The 25,262-nt window shown below is 34.2% G+C and overlaps 1 protein-coding gene across 1 annotated transcript in view; it reads left to right on the top strand.

Moving 5' to 3' along the window:
• The window catches only part of CDC42BPA (CDC42 binding protein kinase alpha), a 296,719-nt gene that overhangs the window by 108,167 nt on the left and 163,290 nt on the right, over nt 1-25,262 (top strand). The window contains exon 5 of the mRNA XM_081039105.1: nt 21,923-22,014. Coding sequence (XP_080895231.1) covers nt 21,923-22,014 — 92 coding nt within the window. The remainder of the gene's footprint in view (nt 1-21,922; nt 22,015-25,262) is intronic.

The following is a 25,262-nucleotide window of genomic DNA, read 5'->3' as shown; positions in this document are numbered from 1 at the left end:
AAAACTGAACAAAAGAGAATGAAAAAAGTTCTTTGAAATTAAAAATGTGACAGCTAAAGTTAAAACCAGTATAAAAATTGGCTGGTAAAGCAGAAAAACTTTCTCAGAAATATGGATCAGACGTCAAAAAGTGGTCATTAATTATTATGGCAATAATTAATTTCAAACAGTTATGGAATGATTTGTGCTAGATAATTGTACGAGTTGTGGAAGATAGAATGAGGAGAAGGAGACATTCCTTATAATAATGTTGTTATTAAAATACTTCTTATCCTCATAATCCTTTTTACAAGTAATTTTTTAAAAATTGAGAATTTTGATTTTAGAATGCAGTTGAAAATAATAAGATTATGACCAAATTATCTTAATACCTGTTGAATTACCACTACATCTCAGTAATAGAGACTTCAGTGAACTTTACTGATTCCTCATTTGTTAATAAAAATAAATTTAAAAATACTTGTTTTCCTGCCACTCTATCTGAAAATAGTTGGAACAAGATCTTTTTCATAATAATTGTATCTATTTCATTTTTATCTTTCAGGATAAAAATATGGAAATGTTTATTTTTAAATAGAGATATATATTTAGTAAAATATAGTTTTCATTTGAAAATTTAAAAATCATCTTGGCTGTATATTTCTTTTTTTAAGCGGTTATATTTAAAAAATTATAATAGAGCCTGTTCATTATTTTTAACTTTAAAAAAATGAATTTAAATGGAATTTTGTGAACATTTGTACTTTATTTCTTTTTTTTGTCTGTTTTAAGATTTTATTGGGGAAAGGGAACAGGACTTTATTGGGGAACAGTGTGTACTTCCTGGCCTTTTTTGAAGTCAAGTTGTCCTTTCAGTCTTAGTTGTGGAGGGTACAGCTCAGCTCCAGGTCCAGTTGCCGTTGCTAGTTGCAGGGGGCGCAGCCCACCATCCCTTGAGGGAGTCGAACCGGCAACCTTGTGGTTGAGAGGACGCCCTCCAACCAACTGAGCCATCCGGGAGCTCAGTGGCAGCTCAGCTTAAGGTGCCGTGTTCAATCTTAGTTGCAGGGCGCAGAGCCCACCATCCCTTGTGGGACTCAAAGAATTGAACTGGCAACCTTGTGGTTGAGAGCCCACTGGCCCATGTGGGAATCGAACCAGCAGCCTTCGGAGTTAGGAGCACGGAGCTCCAACCACCTGAGCCACCGGGCCGGCCCATGTACTTTATTTCTTGAATATTTGATTCTGTGGCAGAAACAGTTCAAATATCTGATGGTACGAGTTCTGACTTCAATAGTTGGAATGAAAACAAACAATTTAAATGATAGTACAGTAATAAGAAAAGGTTGTTGATTAATTACATTATAAAAATGGAGGGTTGATAGTGTGCTTTTGGCTGTCAGTAACTGAAATTCCAATGCAAATTGGTTTTACTGGCTAACCTATGATGAGCAAAGGTAGGGTAAGCTTCTCTGTTCTCAAGCTCCAGATTCTTTCAGTCTCACTGCTGCTGTAGTGTAGGCTTTTCTTTTTTTGTTGTTGTTTTTTGTTTTGGTTTTCACATTCATTTTTACTGGGGCCACTGGGAGGGGGCCTGCTCCTTATCAGTGGAGCTGCTCAGTTTCTTCAGCCCCTCCAAGCTTGGGTCCTGGGGGTCCTAGGGGCGGCTGTGCTTGTCAGGTATGTTCCCTCTGGCATCTTGGATGAGCACTGGGTAGTTGTAGGGGCTGAGGGGGGACAGAATTATAGCCCAGCCATCTTGGTCTGGGCAGCAGCGGCCGTCTGGTGTAGGCTTTTCTTAACACTGCTTTCCCCCAAGGTTATGGGACGGCACTGAAGCAACATGATTCCTTGTTCAGGTGGGAGGAGAGAGAAGTGGTTTCTGTAGCCCTCTCGTGAGGAACAAGATTTGACTTTTCATGGAAATCCCCCCAACGCCTTTCTGGTCCTAATGTCCACAATTAGGTCTCATGTCGGTTCCTGATCCAGTCATTTTATTGGTGGGATTTTTGAGGTGCATGGGCTGTGTGAGGGACGTGTCACTTAACAGTATTAGGATTCTATTTAGGAAGTGGGCATGGATTCTGGGTAAACCACAGAATCCACTCCAGTTGGCATTGCAGTTTACATTTTATTCATAGCATTTTCTTCAGGAATTACTAGTACTACAGAAAAGTTTTATGGTGTTGTTTGTTTTTTTCCTTTAAGTAATGCCTTCTCTAATATGTGGTTTTGATTTAAGGATTTTGAGCCAGTGTTATTGTGTGGAAGAGAGCAAAGGATGCATTATAGATATCTCTAATTAAATTTCAATTTTAAAATTGCAATGGTCATTTAAAACGATGCTGTTCTCAGCCATGCCATCTTTTGTTGGCTTATCCCTCTCTAAGTGCCTATAAAATATTTTTATGGTCTTTGTTTGACAACCAGTATGACTTATCTTGGATTATTATTAATTGTCTTTTTATATATGTCACACCAAGGGTCATCTGTTATTGTATCTCTAACACGAATTCCAGTATATTGGTATCTGCAGAAGTGTGGTTAGGAGAAGGTCTGCTTTCAGTCAACTCAGTAAATAGTGTGCACAATAAATATGTGTGTAATGGAGTGTGGGAACAATAAAGATGAACAACATATGGTTTCCTGCCCTCAAAGAATTAAGCAGAATGTAAGTGTATTGAAAGAGGCACAAGAGATTACTATTGATGAGGAGAGTGGGGAGTGGAAAAGGATCAATCACGGAGGAGACGTTTGAGCTGATCCTAAGATGTTAGTGTTTTGTGAATTCAGCATAGGAGGAGGGCATTTTAGATGTAAGGGGAATGCAGAGTATGGAGGCAGGAGGGCCCCAAGGCATGTGCTTGGAGCAGAGCGGGGGACAGTGGGAAATATAGTTGGAATGGTGAGTTGTGGCCATTTCAGTTGGTTTTACTACATCATTTGAATTTGACCCTGTGGGCATTGGAAAGCCATTGAATATGTATTTGTTTTTACAGCAAGGAGACTTGGAAATTGCTTTCTATCAAAACATAAGTAGTCTTAAGATTTGTAGTCTTTTGTTATGACAGAATATTTTTGTAGTATACTTATTAATTCATTTTAACAAATACTTAATGCTTCCTATGTGGTAGGTTCCTATTCTGGAGACATAGCACGAACAAGACGGGCAGGGTCTCAGCTGGCATGGAATTTACATCATAATTTGGGGAAGTCAGGAAATAAACATGTAAATACATTATTTCAGATATTGGTAAGCGCTATAAGGAAAATAAAAGAATATGACATGACAGTGTTTTGGGTGGTAAGTTAGATTGGTTGGTCATGTTTTGGCCAGAGCACCCAGATGAATAACTACAGCTAATATTTATTGAGTATTTACTGTGTGTCAGGTACTATCTAAGCAATTTTCATCTTATGAAGAAGGTAGCTTTATGCCTATTTTACAGATGAGGAAACTGAGGCATAGGTGTTCAATCTCACAGCTAGTAAGTGGTGGTGTCAAGATCCAAAACATTTAATTTGGTTTTAGAATACACCCTTTTAATCGCAACTACTCAGTTGTACTGCCACCATTGAAATTGAGTGAAATTGAGTGATGGGGACACCTGTCACTCCGTGGGGCGAGAATTAAGGATTTTGTATTAGCCGTGTTAAGTGTGGGATAGTAGGCAGCTGATGTGCTACCCTGAAGAAGATATGTTAGTTATTGGAAAGTTTAGGACTGGATGTGTAAATTTCAGATTCATCAGCTTATAGGTAAAGTCATGGGACGAGTACATGAGATTTCTTAAAGCAAATGTATCAAGAGGAAAAAGAAAAGGGCCAAGAGTTGATTCTTAAGGCATCCAGAAGTTAGAGCTTGAGCAGCATAGTGCGGAGGAGGCGTCAGAAATGGAGAGTGGCCTCGGAGGGAGAAGAAAACCAGGAGAATGCTTTGTCAGGAAGCAGGATCAAAATTTCAGAAGAAAGGAATATCACACGTTGTGGAATGTGGCGAAAATGCAGGCAAAAGTCCAAACGGAGCCAGATGAGGGGAACATGGGAGCAAAGGGGAAGCCACAAATAAGGACCGTTCTTTAAAGAGGTTTCACTGTGATGGGGAGCAAAGAAATTTGGTGGTTGCTGGGGGGACATGAGGTTAGGGAGGTTTTTAAGCATGAGAGAAAACTGTGGTTGATAAAAATGATCCAACGGGAGAAAGAAATTTATGATATAGGAAAGAGGGAACATAAAGAGAGGAATTGGGCTTTGATTAGAGCAGGGCACTTGCTTTTTTTGTATGTTTGGTTGTTTTTGTGGTAGGGAGGCAGAGAAAAGAGTTACAGGTACAGGTGAGTGGGCAGATTTGGTGGTGGAAGAAAAAACAGTTAGTTCCCTTCTGATTATTTCTATTATTTCAGTAATGTTTAAGACAAAGTAATCAGCTGAGAATGTTGGGAGGTAATGGGATTTCTGGAAAATTAGAGAGGAGATGTGTGTGTCTGGTCCCCAAGAGCACCCCCAGTTTAGGTGCTTCACTAGGAGCTGAGGGGCTACAGCTCTGAGCCTATTATTAAAAATAATAGTTTTCAGAAAATGGCTATTCTCACTCTAAGAATATTAATATTGCATTCCTAGCAATATTTACTCATTCACTCTAGTTTTCTTTTTCTTTTTTCTTTTTAATCATTAGAACTCGTTTGACTGATTGACTGCTCTGGTTTTACTCAGAATCAGTGGACTCTCTCCCTCCCCCTTTTTAATTAAGGGTAGGTCCTGCCCAGGGTCATTTATGAGTTCTGGCAGGTCAGAGCAGAAGTTCAGGCCTCGAGAGTCTCTGGGCAGTGCTGTGTCCCACTCCTCTGAGAGTAGTCTCTGGGCAGTGCTGTGTCCCACTCCTCTTCCCGGCCTCAGGTTTTGTTCTCAAACTTGCAGTTGTCGGGTTGGAACACTTGCAGAAGTGCCAGCTCTGGGTGGAGGGTGGGAGGTGCTCAGACCGCGTTGCTGCCTGGTGCTCAGGGCAGGCCCTTCAGGTCTCACTTGCCCTGGCTCTGCAGGCGCAGGGTATATGCCACAGGAGACTCAGCAGCTGGATGGGAGCAAACCTGTAAATTCTGGGCTGCTTCTGGGGCCCTAGGATAGCTGCTGCTGAGGGCGTCTTGTCGTCTGGACCTTGGGATCCAGGACAGGTGCCCTCTCCCAGAATCCTAAGGGCTGGGACGAGGTGGTGGCCCTTGGCTGGCTGACTGCCTCTGTCCCAGGGCTTGGGGAACTCGGCCTGGTGATGGTATCCTGACGAGCCGTGTTCTTAGAAGCCCTGGAGTTCCCCAGGCATGTCTGGGATGGGACGTAGGGACAAAAACGGAGGTTGAGGAGCGAATGCTCTGAACTGACCTACCCCTATCTGGTTCTGGGTCACACCAGAGCAGCCAATCAGGAAAAAGAGTTGTAATGATTAAAAAGACTTAAGAAATATTTTTTTACTGCAGCATGAGGGGTTTTAATAGGGCAGCAGACTGACTTTCCTGGTTTGGTTTGGCCTAGATTCTCATATGGTTCAGCGTTCTCTGTGCTCACATGTGCCATAGTTTTGGGGTGTGGAGGACTGGAATTTGGGAGAATGCGGTGGGCGGCCGGCAGCAGGCCTGGCACTGTATCAGCCCTGTGGAACACACACTAGACTGCTGGTGGAGCCTTGGCCACCAGGAGCAGCAGGTCTGTCCCAGGGACCCTCAGAGGCAGTTCCAGCCCCGAGACACAGTTCCGTCACCCTGAATCACTGTGCTGAGATCCGGTGGCTGGCAAGCTTATCCTAGGGTGAGGAAAAGAGGGGGAGGGCTGAGAAAGTGATCCCCATCCCCAGCCAGAACAATCCTCACATAAGGCAGATGATCCCTGTTAGGAAACAAAGCCTCCAGATGGAGTCCGTTTTTAAGGTATCACCATTCACTTACACCTGAGAATCAATTAATTAAAATCAGATTAAAATTTTTTGTTAAAATGCAGATTGTCAATTTCTACTAACGTCAGGGTGGTGATATTCTAGTGTAGTAGGTCTTCAAACTGAAGTATCAGTACCCATGGTTCATGAAGACTTCCCAAGGGGTATGTGGTTGCATGTAGTTTGATGGGAGTCAAATTCCAGATTCTCAGCTTCACTAAGTATTCTTTTCTAAAATCCATCTGTTTGAGAACACTCTTAAGTCTGTTACTTTTCTTGTTCCACTCCCATTACACAATTGCCCACCTCCCGCTTTATAAAATAAAGGCATACTTCTTACCTGTTTCAAATCTTGCTATGGTGCATTGCTTTGGATTGTGAAAATCTCCTGGGTGCAAAACATAAAGGAACTGTTTGAGAATGCATAGCTCCCAAGGGAGGGCAAAACAAAAAGAGCTTCAATAAAAAGTACCGAAGCAGGTGTTTTATTTCACAAGCTTACAAACTAGTGACAAAGCTCTGTCATCCATTATCTTTCTGAAAACTTGGAAGCCAAATGCTTGATACTAGGCTATGTAATAAGCCATTCATTTGAATTAAAATTAAAGTCAAAATGTTTTATAACAGAAGTAAGTCTTATTTTTGCTGATTGGTTTGACGGTGAGGATTGGCTTTGCCATTAGATTGTATGGTGGACATTTACCATAAATTTTCATAAATCCAGGTTTTGATGGAATTCTATTTAAAGCACATATACAATATGAAATATGTTGGAAGTTACATCATTTATAACCATTAAACCTATAATTAAATATTTGAGCTATAATTTAAACTGTTCAAGGGAATACATTGTTTTTTCCAGAACGAACCTTTGCAGAGACAGTATGTGAACAGAAGTATTTCATGACTACTGCTAGACTGTTGTGGACAAACACTGGGTTTTAGAGTCAATCTTTGTGGCCCAGTTTTGAATCTTGTCTCTGGCAATGTTGGTTTTAGAAGTTCATTTAAAAACCACTTAACAGTTTTACCTAGTATATCTATTTCTAGTTTTCTTAGAGGTTTTCAGTTTTTTATTTTATTGCAAATTAGTATTGAATTTTATATATCTTTTGTGTTTGTTGAGATAATCATATGACTTTTCATCTTTATTCCATTAATGTGATTGACAATGAAGTTTGAATATCGAATCCATCTTGCATTCCTTGATTAAACCTGGTTTAGTTGTATAAGTAATTTAGATGTATAACATATAACTGGATTTGATTTACTAGTGTTTTGATTATGATTTTTTTTGCATTGTGTACGCAAGAGAGATTAGCCTATAGTTTTCTTATATTGTCTGTGGAAGGTTTTGGTATCAAGATTATGCTGACCTCATAAAACAAGTTGGAAAGTAGTGCCTCAGGTAATGCTGGTATTTCTACCTTAGATATTTGAGAGTTCGGAAGAAATCTATCTCATAGTGAGGTTTTCTTGAAAGATTTTAAAGTCAGAATTTCATTTCTTTATTAAATATAGGATTATTTCAGTTTTTTTATGACTCTGTGTGTCAATTTGACAAGTTGAGTTTTTATAGGAATTTTCTCACTTAATTTTAAAATTTATTGGCATAAATTTGTTTAAAATAATGATTTTGTTTACTCTCTTAGCACCAGTTATTGTGTGCATTTTTTTGTTTCTAAGATTGCTTGTCTTTTCTTGATCCTTTTTTTAGTCATATGTCAACCTTGTGAAAGAACCAATATTTTGTGATTTGTTCTCTTTTTAATTTTATTAATATCTCTGATCTATGTTATGTTTTCATTTACTTTTATTCTTTTTTCTATCTTTTTTTTCTTTTTTCTATCTTTTAAAGTTTTATGATTAGCCCATTAATTCTTAGCATTTTTCTTTTCTAATGTAAATTTTAAGACTTTAGATTTCTTTTCATTTTTGTTTCATTTTAAACGCTTTCTAATTTCCTATTTCTGTTTTATTATTTTGAACTGTGAGTTGTTTAGAGGTATGTTTTAATTTCCAAATAGTTTTTTAAAAATGTAACTTAAATTTTTTTCTAACTTCTTTATATCGTGGCTCAGTATTTGTTGTGTGTGTTCTCCATATTTTTCAAAATGTTTCTCCTGCAGTTGTGTTTTATCTGTGTCCACTAGACCCAGCTTGTTAGTTAGATTGTTCAGATTTTTATCATATATCAATTACTCAGAATGTGTATTAAAGTTACTTATCTTGATGGGGTATTTGTCAATTTTCCCATATAATTATGTCAGTTTTTTTCGTGTTATATACTTTGAGGCCAGATCAATTAAGTGCATATAGTGTAGGTTTATTACATTTTTTGGTCCTTTTATATAATGACAGTCATTATCTCTAGTGAGGAGTTTTGCCCTAAAGTTCCTCCTTTTTCTCTTATTAATATAAAGAATGTAGCTTTATTTTGATTTTTGTCTGGTTTATCTTTTTTCATTCCTTTGTTTTCATTGTTTCTGTATTCTTCTGTTTGGATTTTTTTTTTTGAAAAGCATATAACTGGATTTTTTTCACCAGTATGAAATCTTTGTATTTCAACTGTAGTGTGTAGCCATTTACATTTATTGTAAATTCAGATTTACTTTGACTAACTTTGACATTTTTTTCTTTCCTTTTTTTTGGTTTTAAAAAATTTATTTTTCTATGTGTTGTCACTATCTTTAGGATTAATTCAGTATATTTTCCTGAGTCAATTTCCCCCTCTACTTTTTGGGTGACATCCATTCCATTTCTGGTCCTTCGAAGGTTATTCAATTAAATCTTCCACTTGTCAGTTATCATAGTGTAAAGTTAATCACTGCATTTTATGCTTCTCCAAAGGATCCTTTCCTAGTCTCTGTTTCTTTTAATTGCGAGAGAATTTGATTGGGACAGCTTCAGTCAGGTATCTCCTTCTGGTTCATAGATATTATAAGGTATGGGGAAAGAGGAGAATTTTAGTAGATATTTGGTCACTGGGTTCTTCTCTCTTCTTACACCCCTCTTTCCCCTTCCTTGCATCGTATATTATTGACTTCTATCACCATAATTAATGACATCTATCAGAAAAACAGAATTGCTGTAAACGCAAATGTATCTAATTCCATAAACCTTCTGTAACACTTTCCCTCAAAAATCACAGAGTGGGGTAAATCTCCTCCGCCCCCCCTTCCCTTCCCCCTCCACCTCCTTATTCTCGTCCTTCCTGTTCTTTTGCATATCTGAAACCTGTCAAAGCAACCCCCCTCACACCCTAACTGGTCATCTCTCCATGGCTATGCTGTTTCAGAAGTGCCTTGGGTCATTTATGTCTTTTTCCTTGTTTTCCTTTAGTGCTTACCTGCTTGAGAATTCCCGGGAAACTGAATTGTCATTGGTGTTCCACAATTAGAATGAACTTTGCCTTAACAGTTGATGGAGGTTCAGGACCATGGACAGATGCATTTGTGCCATCTGTCTGTCTCACATCCAAACATTTTAGCAGGCTAAGACATTGGGTATCTATCAGTGGATGAATGGATAAAGAAGAAGTACATGTATACAGTGGACTATTACTCAGCTATAAACAAGAATGAAATCTTGCCAACATAGATGGACCCAGAGGGTGTTCTGTTGAGTGGAGTAAGTTAGACAAAGACCACTGTCACATGATTTCATTTATATATGGAATTTAGAGAACAGGATAAATGAACAAATAAAACAGAAACAAGCTCATAGATACATAGAGCATTTTGATAGTTTCTGGAAGTGGGGGGGTGGAGCATGAGTGAAGGGGGAGGGGATTAAGAGGTACAAATTGGTAGTTACAAAATAGTCATGGGGATAAAGAGTACAGCATAGGGAATATAGTCAGTAGTATTGTAATATCTATGTATGGTGTCAAATGATTACTGAATTTATCGGGGCGATCACTTAGTAAGTTATTTAAACGTCTAATCACTGTGTTGCACACTTGAAACTAATGTAATATTGTATATCAACTGTAATTGAAAAATTAAAAAAAATGTTAAAAAAAAGAAAAATCTGCATTCCAAAACCTGACTGTAATTGAATAGCTGTATAATATTGGATAAGTTTCTTAATCTAATTCTCAGTTTCTTTATGGGGTTGATATTATTTATTAACCCAAAGGTACTGGTAAGGTAAGTTTTTTATGAGCAGATGAGATGAAAACTTCAAAAAGGCAAGACCTAGCTATGAGGTGATTGATAAAAATGGGGAGGAGTTCAACTTAAAATGAAAAGAATGATGACTGGTGTATACTACAGAAGTTCTCTGTGTTGGTTATTTGGCCGGTCTCTTTGTCCTGTGTATTCATAGACCCTTTCCTATGCATACTTCAGTATATGTGTGATGGGTACTACTTTTTCTCTTTTTTTTTTTTTTTGCATAAATGTGATAATTTTCTACATGTTCTTCGGTGACTGCTTTTTTTTCACTTAACAATATGTGTTAGAAATGTTTTCCTGTTATTTCACATAGGTCCATTTCATTCTTTTTTATTGACTGCATAGTGTTTCATGGTATGGCTGTCCCATAATTTATATACCATTTCCCTACTTCTTTGGTAGTTTCTAGATTTTTGTTTTAACACATAGTATTACAGGACATGTACATATATCTTTGTGCACTACTTAAGAGTAGATACTCAGAATGGAATTTTGGAAGAAATGGAACACGCACTGAAAATATTTCAAGTTGCTGCAATATTTTGTTCCCTGAAAGTGGGTACCAGTTTATACTCCCAGTAATGGTATATGAGTGTGCCTGTTTGCTGGAAACCAGATATTATCAATATATATATTTTTCCTATTCCATGGTCAATAATTGATATTTGTTACTTTAATACATAAATCTCTGATTTACGTCCAGGTGTTGGACATTTTTTATATAGTTTTCTTTTTTAATAAATTGCCCATTCATTTACCCTGCCCATTTTTCTTTTTCTTATTGATGTGTAAAAACTGTATGTTCTATATATTAATTCTTGTTAAATGTGTTTATTGCAAATATATTTTTTCAGTTTTCTTTTTTTAAAAACTAACTTGATGTTATCTTTAACCTTACAGAAGACTTAAGTTTATGTGTAAGTAAATTTGGCCCTTTTTTCTTTATGGCTTCTGGCCATAAGGCTGTATTTTGCCAAGAAAGTCTTTTCTACTTCAGGATTATAGGAATATGCTTCATTATTTTCTCCTAGTAGTTCTATAGTTTTTACAAATTTTTATTTCTTTAATTATGCTATTATTTTTTTGAGTTGTGTGAATTGTGGATTAATTTTTTTCCTAAATAGTTTATCTTTTTCACCACTCATCTGAAATTCCACTTTGATTTTACACTAAATTTTCATAAATTAGTGGACCTGTTTCTGAGCTTATTTCGATTTGAAATGGGTCTCTTGTAGGCAGCATATGTAAGGGTTTTTGTTTTCCATTCAGTCACCCTATGTCTTCTGACTAGAGCATTTAATTCATTACATTAAAAGTAATTGTTAATAGATACGTAGTTATTGCCATTTTATTACTCAATAGTTTTGATCTTTCTTCCCCCCTTCTTCTTAAAGAAGTCCCATTAACATTTCTTGTAATACTGGTTTGGTGGTGATGAACTCTTAGCTTTTTCTCGTCTGGGAAGCTCTTTATCTGTCCTTTGATTCTAAATAATAGCTTTGCTGGGTAGAGTAATCTTGGTTGTGGGTCCTTGCTTTTCATTACTTTGAATATTTCCTGCCAATCCCTTTTGGCCTTCAAAGTTTCTATTGAGAAGTTAGTTGACAGTCTTGTGGGAGCTCCTGGGAAATAGTAGAAATCAAAGCTTTTAAGTATTGGAGATTGGTGTTACAATTGTTTTTAATTATATTTAGGCTCCCATTTTCAGTTCTAACAGGGCCTTTAAGTATCAGCCCACTTTGTCACACTTGTGTGTGTGTTTTATACCATATACAAAAATTAACTTGTCAAAATTAATTGACCATACATGTGAAGATTTTTTTTCTGGGTTCTTAGTTTATTCTATTAGTCTATATATGTATCCTCATGTGAGTACATGCTGTTTTGATTACTATAGGTTTGTAGTAAGTTTTGAAATCACAAAGTGTGAGGCCTTCAACTTTGTTCTTTTTCAAGATTGTTTTTGCTATTCAGGGTCTGTTGAGATGCCATGTAAATTTTGGGATGGGATTTTCTATTTATGTAAAATATGCCATTGGGATTTTGATAGGGATATTGTTGAAACTATAGATTGCTTCAGATAACATTTTCATCTTAACAATATTAAATCTTTCAATTCATGAATATGGGATGTCTTTCCATTTATTTAGGTCTTCTTTAATTGTTTAGCAATATTTGTAGTTTTCAGCATACAGCTCTTTCATCTCGTTGGTTAAATTTAATCCTGTTTTATTATTTTGATGCTATTTTAAATAGATTTTTAAAAATTCCTTTTTGGATTGTTCCTTGCAGGTGTATAGACGTACAACTGACTTTCTGAAAAACAGATTTGAGATATAATTTGTGTACCATATAATTCACCTATTGAATGTATACAATTTAATGTTTTCAGTATATTCACAAGAGTTGTACCACCATCACTGTAATTCAATTTTAGAACATTTTTCTTACCTCCTCAATGATCCTCTCGGGGATAAGGGGACTACTGTACACACTGCAGCATTCGTTTTCTCAGAATAAAGGCATTCTCTGAGATATTTCCACAGAACTATTACCAATTTAGCAAATTTAACCCTGATACAATAATAATATAAAGTATACATTCAATATTGAAATTTCACCATTTGTCCCAATAATATCCTTTACAGCACTGTTTATTGTTTGTTTTTGGATGCAATGTCCAATCCATTATTACACATTGTATTTAGTAGTCATGCCTCTTTAATCTCTTAATTTGGGCCGTTTTTCAGATGTTCTTTGTCTTTATTGTCCTTGTCGTGTCTTGAAACTTGTCACACCACAAGGCAGTTGCTTCATAGATTATTCCTCAATTTAAGCTTGTCTGATTATTTCTTTATGACTAGATTCAGTTTTTGGTCTTGGCAGGCATGTAGATAAGTGATATTCTCTTCATTCTTAGTGTATCATACCAGGAAGCACATAAAGTCATTTTGTTCAATTATTGTGATGTTGTGTTCATCATATTAGCCACTACTCACAGTGACCTAGTTTCCTTTTTTTAAAGACTGATAAACAGAAACCAATACGTATTTGGATGTTACACGAGAGGGTGTGATCAAAAAATATGGTGAATGTTTAAATGAAAAAAATTTATTAACAGTAAAAGGCACATTACCATTAATCCTCCTCAAAATACTCCCCCTCACTTTTAATACACTTAACCTATCGTTCTTGACATTTTCTGAAGCAGTTCTGGAAGTTCTCTTTCGTGAGTATCTTTACTTCATCCTCCATCATGACAGTGCTCCGTGGCACACCGATTTCTTCTGGTACATAGCAATTTCTGTCAAATAAAAATATTACAGTGTGTCCTCATCCACCTTATTCACTGGACCTGGCATTGTGCGACTTCTGGCTCTTCCCCAAAGTCAAAATGATTCAGGACATCGAGGCAGCCACGACAGCACAACAAAAGACACTCATGAAAGAGGACTTCCAGAACTGCTTCGGGAGGTTGCAAGAATGATGGGATAAGTGTGTTCGAAGTGAAGGGGAGTATTTTGAGGGGGATTAATGGCAATGTGTCTTTTACTGTAATAACATTTTTTAAATTTAAACCTTCACTATATTGTTTGATCAACCTAGTTTGTGCTTATTGCTGCTGAGGTACTTGTGTGTCATACTTCGGTGCCTTCAGTATGTTATGATGTGTGTGTGTTTATAATCATGAGTTTATATTGACACTATATATTCTAACTTAACACCAGAGCATTCTTTCTTGACTCCTTCTTCCCCCCATATTTGTATCTTTTCACACTGAAAGCCCAGGCTCCCACCAACAGCCACGTATTACATTACTCACTTGTTTAACTACAACATATACAAAATAAAAAATAATTTCAGAATTGCTACTTCCTGTTTCAAACAACAAATCTAAGTAGAGTTCAGGTTTCTTTGTATTCTTTTTTTCATTAGGCTGAGGGTATATATTCAAAGTACTTTTTCAAAAGTTACATAGATGAGTTCTTTATAAAAAAAATTTTGTGGTTCATTTAAAGGTCAAATTTATAGAAAAAAGGTATACTCAGTTGTCACTGTCACTAACTATCTCCCTATCCCTTCCACTTTATTCCTTCTGCTCACCCTCTGTAGGGAATCACTTTTAACTTTCTAATTTCTTTTTGTAGAAGTAAGGACATACTCCGTATATCCATCATGTCCTTATGTGAAAGGGCATATGTAAAAATATGCACTTTTTTAAAGTGCAGTATACTTTATCATTTTGTACTTTTTTTTTCACTTAAGCAATCATTCCATATCAGTTTGTAGAGATCTTCCTCATTCTTTTTTTCCCCTTTGTTTTTAAGCAATAACTGCATGATACCCCATTATGTGTTTGTGTCATAATTTATTCAAATAGGTTTTTCCATGCCTTGGTATTTATTTTTAATATTTTGCAGTTATAAATAATAATGCATGTATATGTATATATATATTATATATATATATTTTTTTATATTGTCGGAAGTATATCTTCAGGGTAAATTCCTAAGAGTGAGATAGTTGAATCAAAAAGTAAATGCATATGTAGTTTTGTTAGATATTGCCAAATTCCTATCAGCAGTGTAGAAGAGCGTCCCTACCCTCCCCTTCCCACCACATATCCTTGTCAGGGAAGCATATTACAAAGCTGTTGAATTTTGTAGTTATAATAGATGAGAAATGGTATCTCAGAGTCATTTAAATTTATTATTAGTATGGTTTCAGTGTTGAAGTCTTTAAAAGTTCTGTTTTTTTTCTTTCCAGAAATAGAAAATCCAAGACTATGGTATGAAAAATAGAGAATTTTATGTGGAATTATTTTATTCACTTGCTGCATTGCAAATAAAAATTATTCTTGATAAATTAGGTATCTTAATATTTGCTTAAAGCAGTTCAGTGGAATGGTTGGTAATATTTCAAATGTATTTCTGAAGAAGCAGGACCAGTTGACTACTTCTTGAGTTGGCAATCAGGTCCTCCAAAAATTAATATTTATTATTTAAAAATAGAATGTGACAGAAGTACACTGTAATGGAAGTATGCAAAAAAACCCTCAGGGTTTAAGTCTTTTTTTAGCTTTTAAAAAGTGTGTGTAGGTGTGATCTTCTTAATTATATTTCCTGCTTGAGATTCTCTGACTTTCTTGAATCTGTACATTTATGTATTTCACCAAATTTGGATACCTTTCAGTCACTATTTCTTCAAATATTTTTTTGCCCCATTGTCTCTATCCTCCCCTTCTGAGATTCTAATTACCCTTTGATATTGTTTCATAGGTGCCTGCGACTGTTCGTTCTTAAAGTTTGTTAGATTGTTTGTTTCTATGGATATATTTTTAAGTTCATGGGTCCTTTCCTCATTTCATTTCGCTTTGAAGCACATCTGATAATTATTTCATTTCAGATTTTTTTCTGTTCTAGAATTTCCATTTGGTTCTTTTTAAAAAATACATTGAATGATTGATTCTCTTTCTTTGCTGAGATTTCCTATTCATTCATTCATTGGGAAATTTTAGCATATCTATAGTAGTTGTTTTAAAAATCTTTGCCTGCTAATTTCTGCTAATTTCAATATCGGTGTAATCTCTGGGCAGATGATGAGTAACTAATCTAAGGAATCAGACACACTTTGTGGTTGTCTTGAAGATAAGGCAGTTAAAGATAGAGTTAAGTAGATAGAGACACTTAATGAGATCCGCTTCGGTTACATCCTTTGGCCTGTTTTAGACTCTTTGTTAGTGGTGGTTAGCTCCGAGTTTAGTTATGTCAGGTTAGTTGCAATCAGAAGGAAGAGAGGTCCACAGGTGTACTGGTGTAGCTAAAGTAGGATCCTGAGGACATGTACTAGAATAATGATAAGCTCTTGAGCAGTGCTTCTTGAAAATATGTAAATTGAAAATGGTTTTGACTAAATATCAATAAGATAATCTTTTTACTTGCGGGATCAAGTTGCTTGTATCATGTAGTAAGTTGAAGGACCAATAATCAACAAGTCATTTGTTCTTCTCAGAAACTTGTCTTGAGAGAACTTTTTTGTGTGAGTAATGATGATGACTACTAATGGTTTGTCTTATTCCTCAAGTTGTTCAGGGTTCAGTTTTTCATGATCAATTGTTTTTATCTAACTTGATCACTGAAATTAAAGTTGTATTGTCAGTTCTAGTTAAGAACATCCATAGTTTCTCAGATTTGATAGAATATTAAGTTGTGAAAAAATTCTGGCCAAATAAGTAGATTTTTGAGCTAATCATATTCATTAAAATGAATATTGAATCATTCACATTATACAAGTTTAAAATTTTTTTATTAAAAATTTTCCTTATGAAGTTATATATAAAAATTTTAAAACTTTTCTTTACAGTTCAAAGGATGATGTTAATAATAAAATAAGCATTTTTGTACCCTTTGATCCAGCTTAAGAAATGGGCATATCGATAGGAACTTGGAAATCCCTTTGTATCTCACAATGAAATTTGCTTGCTTTTCTTTATAGTTTTGTCATCTTTATACGTAATTATCCCTATAGAGTATGTTGTTTATTTTTGCCTGGTTTTAAACTTTAAATGAAATCATACAGTATTTTAAATGAAATCATACGGTATTTTCTGTACTTTTTTCAAGTATGTTTTTGAGATTTATCCATGTTGCTTAAAATAGCTATAGTTCATTTATTTTCACTTTCATATATTACTTGCTGGTGTGAATGAACCACAATATATTTATTCATCTTCATGTAGATGGACATTGACAAGTTTTCAGTATTATGGATGATGCTGAATGATACATGTTTTCCAGTTACCATAAGCAAGAGTTTCTCTAGGTGCTATTATATATCTAAGGTGGAATTTCTGGGTTGTAAAATAGGTACATATTCAATTCAAATAGGTAAATGACAAACTTTAATACAGTGGTTGTATTAATTTACATTCTCAACTAGCAGTGGACAAGATATTCTTGTCAACACTTGGTATTATTGATTTTAAATTTTTGCCAATCAGGTGGGTGTGAAATTGTATGTCATTGTGGTTTTAGGTGCATTTTTAAATTAATGTCAGGTGTACAAAACAATATATTGATTAGACATTTACCCACCTCACAAAGTGATAACCCCACCAAGTCTACCCACAGGACCAGGTGCATTTCTTTGACTGTTAGTGAGATTGGATATCTTTTGATATGGTTAGGGACCAGTGGTATTTTTTTCTCTCCGAAATACCTGTCTTTTGTACTGTTTTTCAGTTGGCTTGTTTCTTTTCTTTTAAATTGGTTAGTAGGAGACGAGTTCTGGATACTAACCCATTTTCAGTTATATGTGTCACAGTTAAATGGTCCTAGTTAGTATCTTGCCTTTATGGGGCCTTTTGATGAAAAAAATTCTTAATTTTACACAAATTTATTATATTTATACTTTATCTTGATTAAAATATTCTTCTCTAACCCAAAGTCACAGTGTCCTCCTATATTCTTGTGTTTTAAACAACCTGGAATGAATTTGTGTGTAGTGTAAAATACCATTCCATTTTTTTCTTCCTTTTCAGTCCTGTGTCTTTTATATCTTTTCTTATTGCACTGGCTTGGATCATTATTACAATGTTAAATAAAAGTGATAATAATTATTTTAATAGAAGTCATCCTTGTTTATTTCCTGATATTAAAGAATGTTTTTAACATTTTATCGTTAGTGTCATGTTTGCTGTTTTGCCGCCATTGCTGTTACAACTATCATTTATCATGAAAGTATCCTTTTCATTCCTCATTTGTTGAAAAGTATAGTTTTTTAAAAATAGCATTTGTGGCTGTTTAATTTTGTTGAACAGTGTTTGCATTTAAATGTATCGAGATATTTTTTTCAAAATCTTTTTATGTGGAGAATTATGTTAATCAATTTTCTAATATTAAAACAACTTTGCATTTTTGGGATAAACACAGCTTGATTGTGTTATATTATTTTATGTATTCATTACTTGATTAGTTGGATAATATTTTGCAGACACTTTTTGCATCTGTGCATTCATGAGCAAGATTGTCTGTTTTTGGTGTGAGGTTAGGAAGAAATGAGGGTAAGATGAAAAGAGCTTTCTCTCTTTGTTTATTCTTTGGAAAATTTGGTTTAATGTTGGAGTTAACTCTTTCATACATGTTTGGTTGAACTTGCTTGTAAAGCTGTTCAGAATTGGTATTTTAAGCTATCGATTCAACTTATTTATTGGACAATTCATATTTTCAGTTTTTTAAAAATCACTGACTTTTTTCAGGAATTTGTTCACTTCTACATTTTCAAATTTATTGGCATAAATTGTTTATGATATTCTCTTACTATGTGTTTATTCTCAGCAGCATATATAGTTTTCTGTAATTTCTCGGTACTGATGTTTTTATACCTTCCTTTCTGTTTTATTTTATTAGTCTTTTCAATGAATCATCTTTGGGCCTTGTCGAGACTTTTATTATATGCTTACCTTCAGATTAATTTTATTTATTTTTCTTTCTTATATTTTTATTTTCTTCTACTTTGAGTTTATTCTCTTGGCCTAACATTTTATGTTGTGTTTAACACCTTAATTTTCAGCGTTTTTTCTTTCCCAGTGTAAATATTGAAGGCTCTTTTTCTTTTTCTGGTAAATACTGGTTTAGGTTGTATCCTAGAAGTTTTAATATGTGCTATTTTTATTACTATGTAGTTCTTTGTCTTTTGTAATTATCTTATTAATTTCTTATTTGAAATTATTTTTGGATTTCAGAGTTTATGGGCTGTCCTGATAATATTTCTGTTATTGATTTCTAATTGTTTTAATTGCACTGTATTTAATATAATTTGGTTTTTATGTTCCCAGTACTTTCAATTTTGTTAGAGGTAGTTTTATGTCTTGTCATGTTATCAAAATTTGTAGAGGTTCACTGTGTGGTTAAAAATTATAGTTTCCAGCTCTTAGGTGGAATGTTAATGTTTATTCTGTTCAAATATATTGTTTTTTTGTCTGCTTGAGCTATTAATTATTGAGATATGTAGTACGATCTCTATGAAGGAGAGTTTGTTTCTTCTTTTATGTCTGTCAGTTGGCTTTACATATTTTAAGGTTATGTTTATGGGTGTATTCATGTTTAGAATCATTAGTGTATGTCCTAGTTATAGTTAGTTCAGTTGGTTGGTTAGTTCAATTAGTTCAGTTTTTTGTTTGTTTTTAAATCATTATGTATGGCTCTTTTTTATCTCTATTCTACTAATGCCTTTCTCCATAATATCTCTTTTGTCTAATATCAACATGGTTAGCTCCCTACCCCCCGACCCCCGGAGTGGGAGGGCGGAAGGTTTACATTAACCTCTGCTTTCTGTTTCTGAAGTTTTATGTAAATTCAAGTAAGAACCTACTTAAACAAAAGAAAAAAAAGCCACAGAATTTTAGAAAGGATTAACAAATCTAAATATTGTGTATTTGGAAAAAACTTGTGAACTATGTAAACATTAACAATAGTGGTAAGGAAAAACAATGAATATAAACCCAAACCTACAATATTAACAGCTAAAAGGGATCAAATCTCTCCACAGTAGTTTTCAAAATAAAATAATATTATAGGTCACTTTATTCCAATAAATTTGAAAATTTTAATGTAACGTATAAGTTCAAGAAAGATACAATTATACGCAGTTGTCACGGGTAGAAATAGAAAACACTCAAATGACAATAATATGAAAGGGCGCAGCTCAGTTCCAAGTCCAGTCGCCGTTTTCAATCTTAGTTGCAGGGGGCGCAGCCCACCATCCCATGCGGGAATTGAACCGGCAACCTTGTTGTTAAGAGCTCACACTCCAACCAACTGAGCCATCCTGCTGCTCCTTGTTGTGTTTTTCACATTGGTATCTTTAAACAACCTGGAATAATTTTGCTTTAGAGAATAGAAAAGGAGAGAAAGCTACTCAACACATTTAGTGGGGTTGGTTTATCATTGGTGCCAAATCAGATGAAGACAATACGGAGAAAAGATCATTATAGACCGACACTGTTTATGAACACAGGTGTAAAATTCCTAAATAAAATCAAAACAAAACAATTTCATCTGTGTACCAAAAAAAAGTGCATCACAACCAAGTAAGACTTATCTCAAGGTATGCAAAGATGGTTTAGTTTCTAAAACCTTAATATGCCATGTTAAGAGAATGAAAGAAAAGTCAAATCTTCACAGAGATTGTAGTCAATAGTTCTAATAGCAATGTATTATTCACATTCCTGCTAACACTTAGTGGTTTCAGCTTTTTTATATTTGGTCCATTTGGTTGGTAAATAATAATACATTCCTACTAAGTTTATTTGCATTTCTCTGATTTCTTGTGAGCATCATTTCCTGTTTATTAGCCATTTGTGTTCAACCACTCTGAACTTTTTAAATAGGAGAGGAACACTGCATAATTTGTTTACTTGAGGACAGGGACTATTTTACTAATCTTTGTACCTCTGACAAAATGCTTAGCATACAGTGGTTATTCAAAGGTACTTCTTAAGTGAATTGAATAAATGATTAGTAAACTATGAGCCTTTTGAAGAAATTTGTGACTTAATTCATTTTTGAATGCCTGAAAAGAGAATAGTTTTGCAATATCAAAGATAATATTTTACTAGCAGGTTCTAGGGAGTAAAGACTAGACCGGGTTATTTTAATTTATGTTAATGCCATAGGCTTCTGTAAAACTTGGGTAACTAACAAAATCTTTAATACTAATTATGCATGATTTTGCAGTACTCATTTGTGTGATGCTTTCAGGGTGTATGCTACTGCATGGAAAGATACTTATTTTTTCACAGACTATGTCATCCTTTGTACCTTTGCTAAAAGATCATTTTAACAACCATTTGCTTACCTGAATTGTATTTAAATTACTCTAGTTTTTAAAAGCAGAAAATTTTCCTGATTTGTAGTAGTATTTTAGAGGATTGAAATATCTAGATTTCTGACCTTTTATATAAATAGGATGTTATCCAGAGAACAGTATACACAGAATTATTCTTTAAAAACTCAACTGGATTATAAATAACTTAATTGTCTGTGATGAAATGCTGTTTTTGGATTTAGGGTCAATAATGAGACAGAAATATAATGCTTATACTTTATTTGAGTGACTGGTTATTTGGAAGCCTCGTGAGAGTGGGGAATGTAAAGTGAAGTAGAAGATATACTTAACTGCTAAGTGTTAACATTCGTAGGCTGTTTTGTGATGTTTTCCAGCTCTAGTTGGCAACTAGCCTGCACTAGTCTCACTATTTTCTATCTATCTCTACCCTTCTTAACCAAGTGTTTCTGATAGTCTGATACAGAAACTAGGAAAGGGTCTGGACACTAGTCCCAGATTACTGCACTGTTCCTTGTGGTTTCCTACTATCTCTCCTACACTCTTGTAAATAGTCTATTTGTCAATAAACTTTCCTCAAATTAGGATAATTTATTTCCTCTTGGGACCCTGACTGATACACAGTGGCCAACCTCACAGTTTGTCCATTCCAATTTGTTCAAAACCACTTATTTGGTCATTTGATCAGTGTTCACTTCTATGTGCCACGGTTTTCTCATTTGTTATTTTACATTATTTCATGTTATTTGGGGTTTAAAAATACGTTCCTCCACCAAAAATGTATTTCATATGTAATAAATAAAGGAAATATGTTGTTTTCTTATGGAAATTAAATCTATTTCTTTTCAATATAGTTGGATGAGATTGTTAAATACTTTGGCATAATTCTTAATCATAATTTGATTTTTTTATTGTTTAAATAATAAAAACCGTTATTTATATTTAATTTGAATCACATTTCATTAAGAAAATAATTAATGTTGTTTTTTTGTTTCAGCTAAACCATTTACTTCTAAAGTGAAACAGATGCGATTACATAGAGAAGACTTTGAAATATTAAAGGTGATTGGTCGAGGAGCTTTTGGAGAGGTAAGAGATAAAGAATTTATGGAAGGTCTGCTAATTGTTTTGAAAGCTATTTTATACAGTCTGAAAAAATTTAACTGAAATATTATTTACTTGCTGTTGTAATTGATATGATTGATCAGAAAATGTATTAAAGTTTTGAATGAAATATTTCTACATGGGTTTTTTCCCCCAAGGTATTTCTATTTTTCGTATATCAATGTAAGGTTGAGTATGTTTCTAGATTCTCTTCTGTTCCACTGGTGTATTTGTTTCTCCTTGTGCCAATACCACATTGTCTTAAATGATCTATTTTAAGAGTCTTGATATTGGGTGGTGTATGTACTCCAGCTTCCTCTCTCTCCTCCTCTGCTCTTGGCCCTGTATATTTTCATATAATTTTAGAATCAGAGTTTCAATTTGTACTTACTCTTAAAAACCAACACCCACACGTGTGTTGGAATTTTGATTAGAATTGCACTGAAACTGAAGATCAATTTACAGATAATTGACATCTTGACAATACTGAGTCAGCCAATCCATGGACATGGTATATTTCTCTATTTATTTAGGGCTTCATAAATTTATCTCACTAATGTTTATAATTTTCATTTAGTAGAGAGGACTTTTACATCTTTCAGCAGATTTATTCATAGGTATGTGATATTCTTTATGGTATTTTAGAATAGCATTAAGAATCAAAATGTCATGTTTAGTATTGTTTTGCTCATAATACAGTGTGATTTCCGATGTGATTTAAAATTTTCAGTGTAACTTTTTTGATCTTTAGAAATTTATTGCTCAATTTCTAAATATTTAGGTTTTCTAGTTACGTATCTGTTATTGAGTTATATTGTAATTCCAGAGCAGTCAGAGAAGATACACTATGTGGTTTCAATCCTTTGAAATTTGCTGTGCAGTGTTCTATAAATATCAGTTAGGTCAAATTTATTAATGTTGTTTAAATCTTCCACATTCTTACTTTCTTGTTTTCTCTGCTTGATCTGTCATTTCCTGAGAAAAGCTTTATTTTTTTCAGTTTTTACTGATAACAAATGCAGAGTTATTCTATCTTCCTGGTGATTAACTCTTTAATCATAATGGAATGATCCTTGTTATCTCTAAATAATGCTTTTTGAACTAAATTTTTCTTAATCTGATATTAATAGAATGATTCTATCTCTTTTTATTATATTAGTATTTGCACTAAATAGCTTATTCCATCCTTTTAGTTTCAGCTTTCTATAACCTTATGGTATGTTTACTGTTAAGGAGAATATAGTTTTTGTTTTTAATCCGGTCTGATGATTTCTTGACTTTTAATTGGAGTGTAGTCAGTTGACATTTAATGTATTTACACTATTACTATTTGTCTTGCCCATTCTGGATTATGTTTTTTTCAATTTATAGATTAATGGAGTATTTTAAATTATTCTTTCCCCCTTCTATTAATTTCTTAGTTTTACTTTCTTTTATTGGTTACACTAGAGACTGCCACATGTATCCTTGGTAAATTTGTATTTTGCCAGTTTTCATTCTACCTTTTCTTGCTGCTGTCATATCTTTTATTTCTACATATATTTGAAATCTCAAAAATATGATTACACTGTCCCAATTTATTTAGATTTACTCATATAGTCACTTTTTCTCTTGCTCTTCACATTCACATCTTTACATTCCCATACCTTCCTTTGATATCATTTTCCTTTTGACTTAAAAATTCCCTTTAGTATTTAATCAGGTCTGCTGATAATAAATTATCTGCTTTTATTCGTCTGAAAATATATTTATTTTGTGGTCTTAAATGTAAAACAATTAGTTACATATATGCACAGGTCAGTGGATGTTCACATTTGCATGTGCGTGTGTAACCATTTTGCAGATCAAGACACACGCCCATTGCCTGCTCTGTGTGAATATAACCACCTCCTCATGAACCACCCATTCTGACTTTTATCACTGTAGATTTATTTTGCCTATTTTTGAATTCTATATTAATGGAATTATGTAATAAATATGTACTCGTTTGTTTTTGGCTTTTTTTTGCTCAAGATTATGCTTGTGTAATTCATCTAAATTTGTTACTGGTTCACAGAATTTCTTTGTATGAATAAATCACTAGTTATGTACCCATACTAGTGTTGGTGGATATTCAAGTTATTTATGATATTTGCCATTATCAATAATGTTTTTATGAACATTCTTTTTTTTCTCTTCCTCCTCCTCCAGTTTTATTGAGAAATAGTTGACATACATCACTATATAAATTTAAGGCCTATAGCATGGTAGCTTGGTTTACATATATTGTGAAATTATTATAACAGTCGGTTCAGCTAACACCTATCTTCTCATAGACATACAATAAAAATAAAAGAAAGAAAAGAATAAAGGAAAAAATTTTTTCTCTTTGTGATGAGAACTCTTAGGATTTACTTTCTTAACTTTCCAGCATATCATACAGCAGTGGTAGCTATAGTTACCTATAGTCATATAAGGATGTAATTACACATTACATCCTTAGTACTTAGTGTATCTTATAACTGGAAGTTTTGCCTTTTGGCCACCTTCCTCCAATTCCCCCTCCCACATCTTCCACCTCTGATTTCTTTTTCTATGAGTTTGGTGGTGTTTTTCAAGATTCCACATATGAGTGAGATCCATATAGTATTTTCTTTCCTCTGTCTCATTTACTTTACTTAGCATAATGACTTCGAGGTCCATCCATTGTTATTGCAAATGGTAGGATTTCCTTTTTTTTTTTCCTTTCCCCCCATTGTATGTTATACTACAATTTCTGTATGCATCCATCCATGGATGGACACTTAGGTTGTTTCCATGTCTTAGCTATTGTAAGTAATGCTGTTATGAGCATGGAGGTGCAGATAGTTTTTTGAGTTAGTGTTTTTGTTTCCTTTAGATATATTCCCAGAAGTGGAATTCCTGGATCATACGACAAATCTGTTTTTAATTGTTGGAGGAATCTCCATACTGTTTTTTCATAATGGCTGTAGCAATTTACAATCCCACCAGCAGTGTACAAGGACTCCCCTTCTTCACATCCACGCCCGAGTTTGTTAGCTTCTGTTTTTTTGATGATAGCCATTCTAATAGGTGTGAGGTGATATCTCATTGTGGTTTTAATTTGCATTTCCCTAATGACTACCCATGTTAAACATCTTTTCATGTACCTGTTGGTCTTATATTTTCTTTGGAGAAACGTCTATTCACGTCCTTTGCCCATTTTTTAATTGAGTTATTATTATTTTTTTACT

This window comes from Rhinolophus hipposideros, assembly GCF_964194185.1.
Source record: "Rhinolophus hipposideros genome assembly, chromosome: 26".
NCBI lineage: Eukaryota > Metazoa > Chordata > Mammalia > Chiroptera > Rhinolophidae > Rhinolophus > Rhinolophus hipposideros.
The sequence above is the reverse complement of the archived record's forward strand: the minus strand, read 5'-3'. Positions and strand labels throughout refer to the sequence as shown.